Source organism: Ranitomeya imitator, chromosome 5 (assembly GCF_032444005.1).
Source record: "Ranitomeya imitator isolate aRanImi1 chromosome 5, aRanImi1.pri, whole genome shotgun sequence".
Classification (NCBI taxonomy): domain Eukaryota; kingdom Metazoa; phylum Chordata; class Amphibia; order Anura; family Dendrobatidae; genus Ranitomeya; species Ranitomeya imitator.
This window is the reverse complement of record NC_091286.1, coordinates 138,702,696-138,715,657: the sequence shown is the minus strand read 5'-3', so window position 1 is coordinate 138,715,657 and position 12,962 is coordinate 138,702,696. Positions and strand designations below refer to the sequence as shown.

General features: G+C 47.4%; 1 protein-coding gene across 1 annotated transcript in view; it reads right to left on the bottom strand.

The window, feature by feature from the left end:
* Positions 1-12,962, bottom strand: part of LOC138637695 (solute carrier family 22 member 2-like) — a 207,939-nt gene that overhangs the window by 60,007 nt on the left and 134,970 nt on the right. Inside the window, exon 5 of the mRNA XM_069726559.1 lies at positions 10,003-10,117. Within this exon, the coding sequence (XP_069582660.1) occupies positions 10,003-10,117 (115 nt within the window). The remainder of the gene's footprint in view (positions 1-10,002; positions 10,118-12,962) is intronic.

Sequence of the window (12,962 nt, the reverse complement as noted above, 5' to 3'; positions counted from 1 at the left end):
CTCATGCCTCTCATGTGTTAAGCCCCATCCCCGAACTTCCAGACCCTTCCAGTTTTATTGCCCCTTCTCCTGCCACCTCTGCCTCCTCCACGGTGAGCCAGGCTTCAGTTCTTAATACCCCCCGGTTACGTCACTCTACTCCAAGCCGTCGCGGTACAACGCGTCGCGGTACAAAAAAATAAATTTTTACATTTCTTTGTTGACTCAATAAAAATTTTTTTAATTTGCAACAATTATGTTTGGTTTATTGTGTCTTTCACCGCTGTCAATACACACCAATAAACTTCGCCACACACTTATTCTTTTGGCCAAAACATATCTCCAGTAGTATAAAATACAATACTACATCTATATGTGTTTCTTCAGTATACAGATATGAGTTGGCCAAAAAAATATTAGTTATTTCCATACTCTTTTTTTGTACCTAGTGTGACTGTACAAAGAGAAAATGGTGGAAATCAAGTTCAGTACTCAACTGAACCGGTCAGATGTCCAAAAACTCATAAGTTAAGACACCTGACCTATTGAGTTGATTACTGCCTTGTATATTCACCATATTCTCTTATTTATATAACAAATTATGTGACAATGGTTGTCACACTGATGTGACAATGGTGGTCACACGCTACATATCTATGCTCACTGTTAGGAGTCGAGTTTCCTCTGCTGCACAGGGGGAATCTCGATCCGTGTCTGCTCCGGTCTCACATTCAGCATCGGCTGCAGTGGGGTCTGCTCAGCGGAGACGTCGCTCCCTGCGTCTCGCTGAGGCTGATTCTGTGCATAGGGTCACTACTACCTTTTCTGGCTTTCCTATGGTACCCTGCACTGATCTGCGGCGAGCAGGCCTCTCAGGGACTGAGTCCTTATTTACACACACTGAGCATGCCCAGGGCAAGGTCTCCCATTGGAGGTCGAGGGTCACATGCTCAGGTACTGCAGCGCATCCCATTGGTCCTCCAGGAAGGTTCTGAAAGGGCAAAACTTCGGTAGCAGCTTCCTGTGCTGCAACTATATAAGCTGCGCATGACCGCATGGCCATGCGCTAGTATTGTCTAATGTTATGTGCTTTGCGCCAGTGTGGTCACATGTATGTGTGTTCAGGGACCCGGCTGAAATAAGCCCCTAGAATGCTGGCTCCTCCGGCGAGGAGATTGAGTCTGAGTGTATTCAGGGACCCGGCTGAAATAAGCCCCTAGAATGCTGGCTCCTGCGGCGAGGAGTTTTGTGTGTTTGTGTGACCACTGACTGCTCTCTGTTTGGGCAGTTAGCCTGTGCCTCTGTGGAGTCTAACAGGGTACAGTGCTTTCCTTTCACGGCTACTCAGTGAATTAACTGAGTTAGTCTATACCGCCATATAGCTCCGCCGTTTGCTAGCAGCAGGTACTCCTGCACGGTGGACCCCGGGCTGCGAACGCACCAATATCAATAAACATCTCGGTGCGTTCCGCTAGCCCTAACAGAATACTAGCGCCAGGGTCTGGCTAGTAAATGGTGGACATTCAGCAATCTTTGCGGTATATCCAGCAGCTGGAGGGTAGGTTGGCGGCTCTCGAGAGCTCAACCTCAGCGTGGCTGCAGCAACCTTGTCCACTGCCACCCCTGTTCCGACATTATCTCGCCTCCCGCTGCCAGAAAAATTTTCTGGAAATAGCAAAACTTGTAGGGGATTCGTGAGTCAGTGCTCTATTCACCTCGAGCTCCTGGCTGCACGTTTTCCTACAGAGCGGGCTAAGGTGGGATTTATTGTGTCTCTTTTGTCGGACAGGGCGTTGGAGTGGGCTACGCCGCTGTGGGAGCGTGGTGATCATGTGGTGCAGAGTGCTCCGTTGTTCCTGAGCACTCTGAAAAAGGTCTTTTTAGGACCTCAAGTCACACATGACACAGCACTCCAACTACTGGCATTAACTCAGGGTGAGTCCTTGGTCAGCCATTTTTCCGTCCGCTTCCGTACTTTAGCTTCCGAGCTGGAGTGGTCGGATAAAGCCCTTATCCCCATATTTTTGAGGGGCCTGGCTGACCACGTTAAGGACGCTCTGGCCACTAGGGAGATTCCTGCCACACTGGAGGAGTTAATAACTGTCTCTACTCGTATTGACCTCCGTTTTAACGAGCGGAGGTTGGAGCGAGCCCAGTGTAGGCAGAGGTTTCGGCTGGCTCCCACCTTCGCCAAACCTTTGGAATCTCCAGTCCAGGCATCCGAGTCACATGAGGCCTTAGAGGTGACACGAGCGGGATCCAAGTCTCAGTCTGCCTGTGCACATAAGGTCCGTCATGTTTGCCAGCAGTCAGGACACCTTGCCTCCAAGGGTCCTCAGCGGTCGGGGAAACATCAGCGTCTAGTGGCAGTTGGAGGAGGTACACTAGACACGGCGACGTTTGCCTCAAAGTTGTCCTTCAAGGGGACAATTACCATAGGCCCATCCACTCTTATGGTCGGCTATGCGTGGATTCTGGGGCAGAGGGTAACTTTATGTCTTCCGCTTTTGCCCAGTGTCACGCAATACCCTTGGTGATGCTCGCCAAGCCAGTAACCGTTCGAGTGGTAAATGGGTCAACACTACCTTCACAGATTACCCACCAAACCATTCCTTTCACGCTATCTGTGTCTCCATCACATCAGGAGATAATCTCCCTATTAGTCATTCCTGAGGGAATTGATGAGGTCCTGTTGGGGATACCATTGCTTCGCTACCATTCTCCTCATATTGAGTGGTCCTCTGGGAGAATTTTGGGATGGAGTAAATCCTGCGAGGGTAGATGTCTGAGGGAGTGCGTTCAGGTTGCTACTACACAGGTACCCGCAGATCTTTCCTCTCTCCCCAAGCACTATTGGCCCTATGCAGACGTGTTCTCCAAAAGAGCTGCGGAGACCCTTCCGCCTCACCGCCCCAATGACTGTCCTATTGACCTCTTGCCTGGTGCTGAGCCTCCCCGGGGTCGAGTCTATCCGTTATCTCTCCCGGAGACGGAGGCAATGTCCCAGTACATCCAAGAGAATCTGGCAAGAGGATTCATTAGGAAGTCAGTGTCACCGGCAGGGGCGGGGTTCTTCTTCGTACAGAAGAAGACTGGAGACTTACGTCTATGCATAGACTACAGGGGTCTTAACGCCATCACCGTTAAGAACAAGTACCCATTACCCCTGATATCTGAGCTGTTTGATAGGCTACGGGGAGCGAGGGTATTTACAAAGTTAGATCTGCGGGGTGCTTACAACCTGATTCGCATCCGTGAGGGGGATGAATGGAAGACGGCTTTTAACACCAGGGATGGGCACTATGAATATCTGGTGATGCCCTTCGGGCTCTGTAATGCCCCAGCCGTTTTCCAAGATTTTGTGAACGACATCTTCCGAGATATGCTCACCACCTCGGTCGTAGTCTATCTGGATGATATTCTCATCTTCTCTCCAGATATTGACTCCCATCGGAGAGATGTTCGCAAAGTCTTCGACCTCTTATGGGCAAACTCCCTCTACGCCAAGTTGGAGAAGTGTGTGTTTGAGCAGGAGTCCTTGCCATTCCTTGGTTATATTATCTCTGCCCAGGGTTTGGCTATGGATCCTGCCAAGCTACAGGCTGTAATGGACTGGCAGGAACCCCATTCTCTTAAAGCGGTGCAGCGCTTTATGGGGTTCATTAATTACTATCGCCAGTTCATTCCACACTTCTCAACTTTGGTAGCTCCCTTGGTTGCCCTCACCAAGAAGGGAGCAAATCCCAAGTTGTGGTCAGAGGAGGTCTCCAAAGCCTTTCTCTCGATCAAGTGACACTTCGCTAGTGCTCCCATCCTACATCGCCCCGATGTTGATAAACCATTTATCTTGGAGGTGGATGCCTCATCCGTTGGTGCTGGAGCAGTCCTTTTCCAACAGGATGCTCAAGGTCGGAAGCATCCTTGCTTCTTCTTCTCCAAGACCTTCACACCAGCGGAGAGGAATTATTCCATCGGGGACAGGGAGTTGCTAGCCATGAAGTTGGCTTTTTCAGAGTGGAGACATCTCTTGGAGGGAGCTCGCTTTCCATTCCAAGTCTTCACTGACCACAAGAACTTGGTATATCTACAAACGACCCAGCGGCTGAATTCTCGCCGGCTAGATGGTCCCTGTTCTTCTCCCATTTTACTCTCCATTTCCTCTCCGGGGAGAAGAACGTTCGTGCTGACGCTCTCTCCCGCTCCGTAGTGTCATCGGAGGAGGAGGAGCCTCGGCTTATTGTCCCTTCTGAGAGCCTGAGAACTGTAGCTCCGGTTTCGCTAGAGTCTGTGCCCCCGGGCAAGACTTTCGTACCAGCTAACTTGCGACCGAAGGTTCTCTCTTGGGCTCACTCCTCCAGAGTGGGTGGACATTTTGGGACCAAGAGGACATCTGAGCTTTTGGCGAGAACATACTGGTGGCCGCATATGGCCCGAGATGTCAGGGACTATATTCAGGCGTGCGTTTCTTGCGCCCAGAATCGGTCTCCTCGGCAACGGCCTGCTGGGTTGCTTTACCCTCTACCGGTGGCAGACAGGCCCTGGGAGATGGTCGGGATGGACTTTGTGGTGGGCTTACCCAAGTCGCGTGGCTGCTCCATTATTTGGGTTGTCACCGACCATTTCTCTAAGATGGTGCATTTGGTGCCGCTTCCTCGGTTACCCTCAGCACGGGCCTTGGCGGTGTTGTTCATTAAGCACGTTTTCCGATTGCATGGTATGCCTGATAAGATTGTCAGCGATCGGGGTCCCCAGTTCGTGTCTCGGTTTTGGAGAGAGCTCTGCCGTTTACTCAGCATAGAGTTAAACCTCTCCTCTGCATACCATCCCGAGACAAATGGGTTGGTGGAGAGAACCAACCAGACTCTGGTGACATATTTGCGACATTTCATCTCTGCTAGGCAGGATGACTGGGCATCTTTGCTACCTTGGGTGGAATTTGCCTTGAACAACGCCATAGCCGATTCCACTGGTCAAACACCTTTTCTCCTTAATTACGGCCAGCATCCGCGTGTCCCTGTGCCCATGCCCGTGTCATCCACCGATTCTAGGGTGGCAGACTGGGCGGTGGAGGCACGTGACATCTGGGACCGCACACAGGATGCCATCCGGGCCTCCAAGGAGAGAATGAGGGTTTTGTCTGATACACACCGGCGCCCCGCTCCGGTCTTTGCTCCTGGCGACTTAGTGTGGCTCTCCGCCCGTAACATCAGGCTGCGAGTTGAGTCCACTAAGTTTGCTCCTCGCTACATTAGCCCGTTTAAGGTTCTGGAACAGGTCAACCCTGTGGTCTACCGTTTGGCTATTCCTCCATGCGTTGGTATCACCGATACTTTTCACGTTTCCCTCTTAAAGCCCGTTCGTTTGTCCCGGTTTTCTGAGTCATCTGCTGGGACATCGGGTTCATCCACGGATGAGTTTGAGGTGAATGCTATTGTGGGGTGCAAGGTGGTACGTGGCAAGCAATTTTATCTGGTGGACTGGAAGGGTCACGGCCCAGAGGATAGAACCTGGGAGCCTGTGGAGCACATTCGGGCTCCGCTGCTTATTGCAGCTTTTGAGCGTAGTGAGGCTCAAGGGGGGGGGCCCCTAGGAGGGGGGGGTAATGTTAGGAGTCGAGTTTCCTCTGCTGCACAGGGGGAATCTCGATCCATGTCTGCTCCGGTCTCCCATTCAGCATCGGCCGCAGTGGGGTCTGCTCAGTGGAGACATCGCTCCCAGCGTCTCGCTGAGGCTGATTCTGTGCATAGGGTCACTACTGCCTTTTCTGGCTTTCCTATGGTACCCTGCACTGATCTGCGGCGAGCAGGCCTCTCAGGGACTAAGTCCTTATTTACACACACTGAGCATGCCCAGGGCAAGGTCTCCCATTGGAGGTCGAGGGTCACATGCTCAGGTACTGCAGCGCATCCCATTGGTCCTCCAGGAAGGTCCTGAAAGGGCAAAACTTCGGTAGCAGCTTCCTGTGCTGCAACTATATAAGCTGCGCATGACCGCACGGCCATGCGCTAGTATTGTCTAATGTTATGTGCTTTGCGCCAGTGTGGTCACATGTATGTGTGTTCAGGGACCCGGCTGAAATAAGACCCCTAGAATGCTGGCTCCTCCGGCGAGGAGATTGAGTCTGAGTGTATTCAGGGACCCGGCTGAAATAAGCCCCTAGAATGCTGGCTCCTCCGGCGAGGAGTTTTGTGTGTTTGTGTGACCACTGACTGCTCTCTGTTTGGGCAGTTAGCCTGTGCCTCTGTGGAGTCTAACAGGGCACAGTGCTTTCCTTTCATGGCTACTCAGTGAATTAACTGAGTTAGTCTATACCGCCATATAGCTCCGCCGTTTGCTAGCAGCAGGTACTCCTGCACGGTGGACCCTGGGCTGCGAACGCACCAATATCAATAAACATCTCGATTTACTCGGTGCGTTCGGCTAGCCCTAACACTCACCTGGCCAGGTGTAAGAAATTGTGAATTCATGAGCATGTATATGTTTATCATGAATTCATTATTTCTTACACTTGACTTGATGGCTATAGAGAGCGTGACAGTCAACAAGATTACCAATAAATCAACATGGTTACCAATAAATCAACATTGTTTCCATTATTATAAGTATGCGGCCAGTGTTTTATATCATTATTTGTAAACCAAAATAGGGAGTGCAACAATATAAGAGGTCAATTATGATATTAAAATAATAACTATTACCTCATCATCTATCACCCACTCCTGGTTTTGGATTACTAAATATGATATACATACATATCTACTGCCCATCTTTGGTCAACCTTTGTTTAGAGAGGAAAAAGATAGGAGACACGGTCAACACAACCAACACTCAAGTTTATTAATTTGAAAAATTTGTATCAGTATTTAATAATTGGTAAAGATAAACATACAACAGGACATTTACACAACATTGTCCTGCCATGACACCCGTCCAATATCGGAAACAAAATAGGCCGCAAATTGGTCCCGCATAAGACCAACGGCTGCAGTTGACCGCATCGGGTGATGCTGAACATCAGGCAGTGGGTGTGAAACTGGTTCATCAAGTTCAATGTGGGGTCGCTCCTTAGCAATGAGGTAATTCTGTAGAACCACACAGGCTTTGACCACCTCGTCCACGGTTTCCACTTTTAGATTTATGGCTGTTGCAAGAATGCGCCATTTAGCAACCAGAATGCCAAAGGTGCACACTACTGTTCTTCTGGCCCTGGTCAGTCTGTAGTTGAAGATCCTTCTAGTGTGGTCCAAGTCCCTACTAGAATATGGCTTCAGGAGATTTTCACACATCTGGAAGGCCTCATCCCCAACCATAACAAATGGCAGCGGTGGGCCTTGAGTGTTGGGGAGAGGCTGTGGAGTGGGAAAATTAAAATTGTTGCCATACACACGACGGCCCATATCCGAGCTCTTAAAAGTCTGGGAATCATTGCCACGGCCAAAAGCTCCAATGTCCACGGCGATGAAGCGACACTCCGCATCCGCTATTGCCATGAGAACTACTGAAAAATATTTTTTGTAGTTAAAAAACTCAGATCCGATTCTGGCAGGTTTGATAATGCGGATGTGCTTTCCATCCACCGCCCCTAGACAGTTGGGGAAATCACACACGTTCAAAAATTTATCAGAAATTTCACGCCACATGTCCACGGTGGGTACTGGTATAAACTCCTCACGGAGTACATTCCATAACGCACGACAGGTGTCCACAACGATTCCGGACAGGGTTGATATTCCAAGGCGGTATTGGAAGTGGAGGGAAGATAAACTCTCTCCTGTGGCAAGAAATCTAGAAGAAAAAGAAACAAACAAAAAAAACATTTAAAATCTACTCTTTTTATGGTGTGTTTAAAAATAACAAAAAGAAAAAAAAAACATAAAATACATGTCATAACCAAAATTTGGACTGTCATTGGTTTAGTTTTGGAACGTACCGTAATGTCACTAGCAGACGTTCCTCGGGTGGAATCGCTCTACGGAGCCGTGTGTTCTGTCGCCGTATGGATCCTTGGACACGAGACAGTAAATCCATGAACGATTCTTGTGACATTCTCGTGTAATCCTGGAATTTCTCCGGGTTGGCATTCAGCTCCGCATAGAGCGTGTGATAGGCTCCACGGCTCTCACGCACTTCAATGATGGGGTGCCTCCAAAAACGCCTACGCTGTCTCCTTCTCCATCTTTGGCGGTTTCGGTCTTGCTCCCAAGCAAAAGCACAGGCCAGGAAAATCTTGAAGCTGAAATCCAGGTTAAAATAAAAGCTCTCCATGGAAAGATCCATCATGACACCGGAAACAGTAGCAAGCTGTGAAAATTTCTGTACCCCTAGGGTCAATATATTGAGAGACAATCACATATGCCCTCTCTATTCCCATTGGTTGTGTCTGGATACCTTTTTTTTGCTCTTTTTTTTTTGGGGGGGGAATGCTAAAAAAAACGCAAACGCATACAAAAACGCATGTAAACGTGTGTAAACGCTGCGTTTTTTTGACGCATGTGTTAAACGCATGCGTCAAAAAACGCAGCGTTTACACGCGTTTACATGCGTTTTTGCACCATGCGTTTTTTTTTTAAAACGCATGCGTTCAAAAACGCAAGTGTGAAATCAGCCTAACACACTTCATTAACGCTGCTATTAATGCTGTGTGACCAACGTTTTACTATTGATGCTGCCTATGCAGCATCAATAGTAAAAAGATATAATGTTAAAAATAATAAAAAAAAATAAAAAAGAGACGGCTACGTCATCATCTCGCGAGACCGCAATGCATGGACCGGCCACCGGAGCATCGCGAGGAGTGGGAAAGGCCTGGGCTGGATCTGGAAAGTGAGTATATAATGATTTTTTATTATTTTTAACATTAAATCGCGAAGCGGGATTTAAATCCCGCGCCAATGGGGCTGATTGGTCGCTCGTAGCCGGCACGAGCAATCAGCGAAGCGTGATTTAAATCCCGCGCCAATGGCGCTGATTGGTCGCTCGTAGCCGGCACGAGCAATCAGCAAAGCATTATTTAAATCCTGCGCCAATGTCGCTGATTAGTCGTGCCGGCTGGGCGCGACGAATCAGCGAAGTGGGATTTAAATCCAGCGCCAATGTCGCTGATTGGTCTCGCGGGATTTAAACGCTTCGCTTGGATCCGGGGGCTGACGGAGAGTGAGTATATAACTATTTTTTATTTTAATTCTTTTTTTAACAGGGATATGATGCCCACATTGCTATATACTATGTGGCTGTGCAATGTACTACATGGGCTGTGCAATGTACTACGTGGGCTGTGCAATGTACTATGTGGGCTGAACAATGTACTACGTGGACTGTGCAATGTACTATGTGGGCTGTGCAATATACTACGTGGCCTGTGCTATACACTACATGGCCTGTGCTATACACTACGTGGCCTGTGCTATACACTATGTGGCCTGTGTTATACACTACGTGGCCTGTCTTATACACTAAGTGGCCTGTGTTATATACTGCGTGCGTGGGCTGTTATATACTACCTGAGCTATGTTATATGCTACATGGGCTGTTATAAACTATGTGGCTGTGTTATATGCTATGTGGGCTGTTATACACTCCATGGACTGTGCTATATACTCCGTAGGCTGTGCTATATACTCCGTGGGCTGTGCTATATACTACGTGGCTGTGCTATATACTACGTGGCTGTGCTATATACTATGTGGCTGTGCTATTTACTGCGTGGGCTGTTATATACTACGTGGCTGTGCAATATACGGGCCGACCACGAACAATCAGCAACAGGCGCAGTCCACCCGCGAATAGGACTTGAACCACGCTTCGCTAATTGGTCGCGGCTGCCTGAATCCTGTGTATTCAATATATTATTCTAAAATCTTCATAAGTAAACTACATACATATTCTAGAATACCCGATGCGTTATAATCGGTCCACCATCTAGTATTTAACATATGCATTTTTTTTTTAAATGATAGGGACAATTTAATACGGTAACAAAGTAGAGTGTTTCTTTCCATAACTTGAATAGATTGTGTTATTTACTTGTATAGCATCTGGAGCCGCTTTCTTATTTCTCTTCGCAATTTGATTAATAATTGCATTAGCTTCAGTTTTACGATTTTGAGAGATAAGCCATCGAGGTGATTCTGGCACACACCTACAAAAAGAGAAATATATCTGTCAAAGGATCAAATTGAGTTAATTGGTATCATTATATATATATATATACTGTATATATATATTCAAAATGATGCATAATTCCTATTCTTCAGGAATTACAATCCTTCTATATTATTTCAAAACACTCTTTTTCAGTGATTACTTTGTATCTCCGTTCACACTGCACTCACACACACAAATGATACACCATTTGAAAGGTAAACTTGCCCCCTTCAGCAAGAAAATAGCCAAACAAACCACTCCTCCTTGATGTTATCACAAAATAAACTTTAAACACTAATTTTCATAAACCTGCAGTAAGAAAAATGACCTGCAGGTGGCACCACACTACCCCAAAGCATGCTAATACAAAGCTGAAACAAATCCTAACATGTGCCTTGGGGGCTTTCCAGCTTGCCGAGCTCCTTGCTCAGCCTTGCAAAAAATTTTTAAAAAATCCAACGTAGGGGGGAAAAGGTAAAATAATCTGCAGATATTACTTTTTTTAAAGGGATATTCCCAATTATTATGCAATGGTGTAAATATGCTCAGTTATGGGGTCAATTCTCCTTCATGATTTTTACTGTCAAAGTGGCAAATTTGAGCTGTTTTGGGCAGTGTTCGAGTCATTCGATGAACTCGAACAATTTGCTCAAAAATCCGGCAGTTCAAGTTTCTGTTCGATAACTGTTCGTTCACCAAAAGCCTAACTTGATCTTCACATTAAAACTGTTTATCAATGTTAATAGACTGTTTCAGTGAATAGTGTGTGTGTGTGTGTGTGTGTGTGTGGGGGGGGGGGGTATAGATCTGTGCTGAAATAAAGTCGATCTCCATTTTTTTTCTTTCCCACATTTATAGTGGGGCGGTGCAGTCTCTCAGCCTATCAACAGTGCACACACACACACAGCAATGTGCATGTGATGCACACAAGCAAGGGCATGTGTCATTTGCTGTGTATGTCACATGTCCTTGCCCTATGAGAACCAGCCATATTCCTCGTCGCCACCATTACCTCACTGCTGCAGCTTAGTGTTAGACGGCACCGCTGCTGCTGTGGGCGCTATACAGTCTAAGGCTGCCGTCACACTAGCAGTATTTGGTCAGTATTTTACATCAGTATTTGTAAGCCAAAACCAGGAGTGGAACGAATAGAGGAAAAGTATAACAGAAACATATGCACCACTTCTGCATTTATCACCCACTCCTTGTTTTGGCTTGCAAATACTGATGTAAAATACTGACCAAATACTGCTAGTGTTACGGCAGCCTAAGAGTGTTTTTGCGAGCAAATTTTCAGTTATATAGAGAGAGATCGGTTTAGGGAGTCGGGACTGGTTGTAATATCACCCCTTTTCAGGGTAGGTTACAGTAGTTCATAGCACTTTTTGCAAGGCAGGTCTGTGCCAGTGCTGTGCAAGTGTTTGTCACAGCATTTGGTGTAATCTAGCTCAGCCAATCCTTTTGAGCTAGTAGCATTGTCTGGTAGTCATCTGAGTAGCCCACCTGTTAAGCTAGCTACACCGCCTGTGTATCTAAATTTTTACTGCATCTAACCCAGTAAATCGTTTTGGGCCTAGTAGCAGTGTCTGGATGTCAGCGGAGTAGCCTGCCTGTGAAGCTAGCTACTCCGCCTGTGTATCTAAATTTTTACTGCATCTAACCCAGTAAATCGTTTTGGGCTTAGTAGCAGTGTCTGGACATTAGCAGAGTAGCCCGCTTGTGAAGCTAGCTACTCTGCCTGTGTATCTAAACTTTTACTGCATCTAACCCAGTAAATTGTTTTGGACCTAGTACCACAGTTTGGCCACTCAGCTCTGCTCGGTTTCCATCCATCGTTTTTTGTGCCAACAACTACAGAGTTGCCAATTAGTTAAGCACCAAAATGAGCGGCAAAAGGCCTGCTGCTGGTGGAAAGGGGAATAGGTGTGTTGGAAAGGGAAAAAAGATTGTGTCCGTGGGCTAGGTGGTAAAGCAACAGTAACATCTGCAGAAGAAAGACCATCTTCCAGCCAAAGTAAAATGTCTACTTCTTTTCGTGGACAATCTGATATGATCCCTTTCTTACGACCATCGCTAATAGCATCGCCAAAAATTCCAGATGAGGCACAAAAACAGCAGGTGCTTGATCGGATATCAAGTGCTCATTCAAGTGGGCTCTCCTCCACCTCAACTTCAACATCACAAATACTCGAGTCCTCAGAGGTGTCACCCCAATCGCATTTGCTTCCTCATAGCTCCCAAGTCTCCAGCCACCCGTCTGAGTATGAGGTAACACAAATGGTTGAGTCTGCAGAGCTGTTTAATCATACTATAGCCTGGGAATCAGAGGTCTGCTCCAGAGATTCTGTGAATCCAGACGAGGAAATGATCTGCAATGATGCCCAGAATCTTTGTGTGTCGGATCCAGGCCCAGATGAAGAAGGTTCTGAGCATAATGTAGACCCTCGTTCCCAAACTGTAACTCCTGTTGGTGGAGACAATGAGGAAGATGATGATGAGACTGATATACCTGATTGGAATGAAAACTTGACTCTTCCATCAGGGCAGGAAGAGGTTGGCTCTGAGGACGACAGGTGTGAGAACACACAGGGTGAGGATGACGAGGTTGGAAACCCCATTTACTGTCAACCCACAGTCCGCCAGTCCATGAGGTCAGCAGAGGAGGTGGAGGAGGAAGCTAGTGACTAGTATGATGATGACGTTAGGTTGCGCCTTCCTGGACAGAGACAGAGTACTGGAAGCAAGTCATCAACTGCATCCTCAACCACAACTGTGCCTCTGTGCACAAATCGTGGTGGTTCTTCAGGTCTCATGGGCTCTAACCTTGCATACCCTGGGCA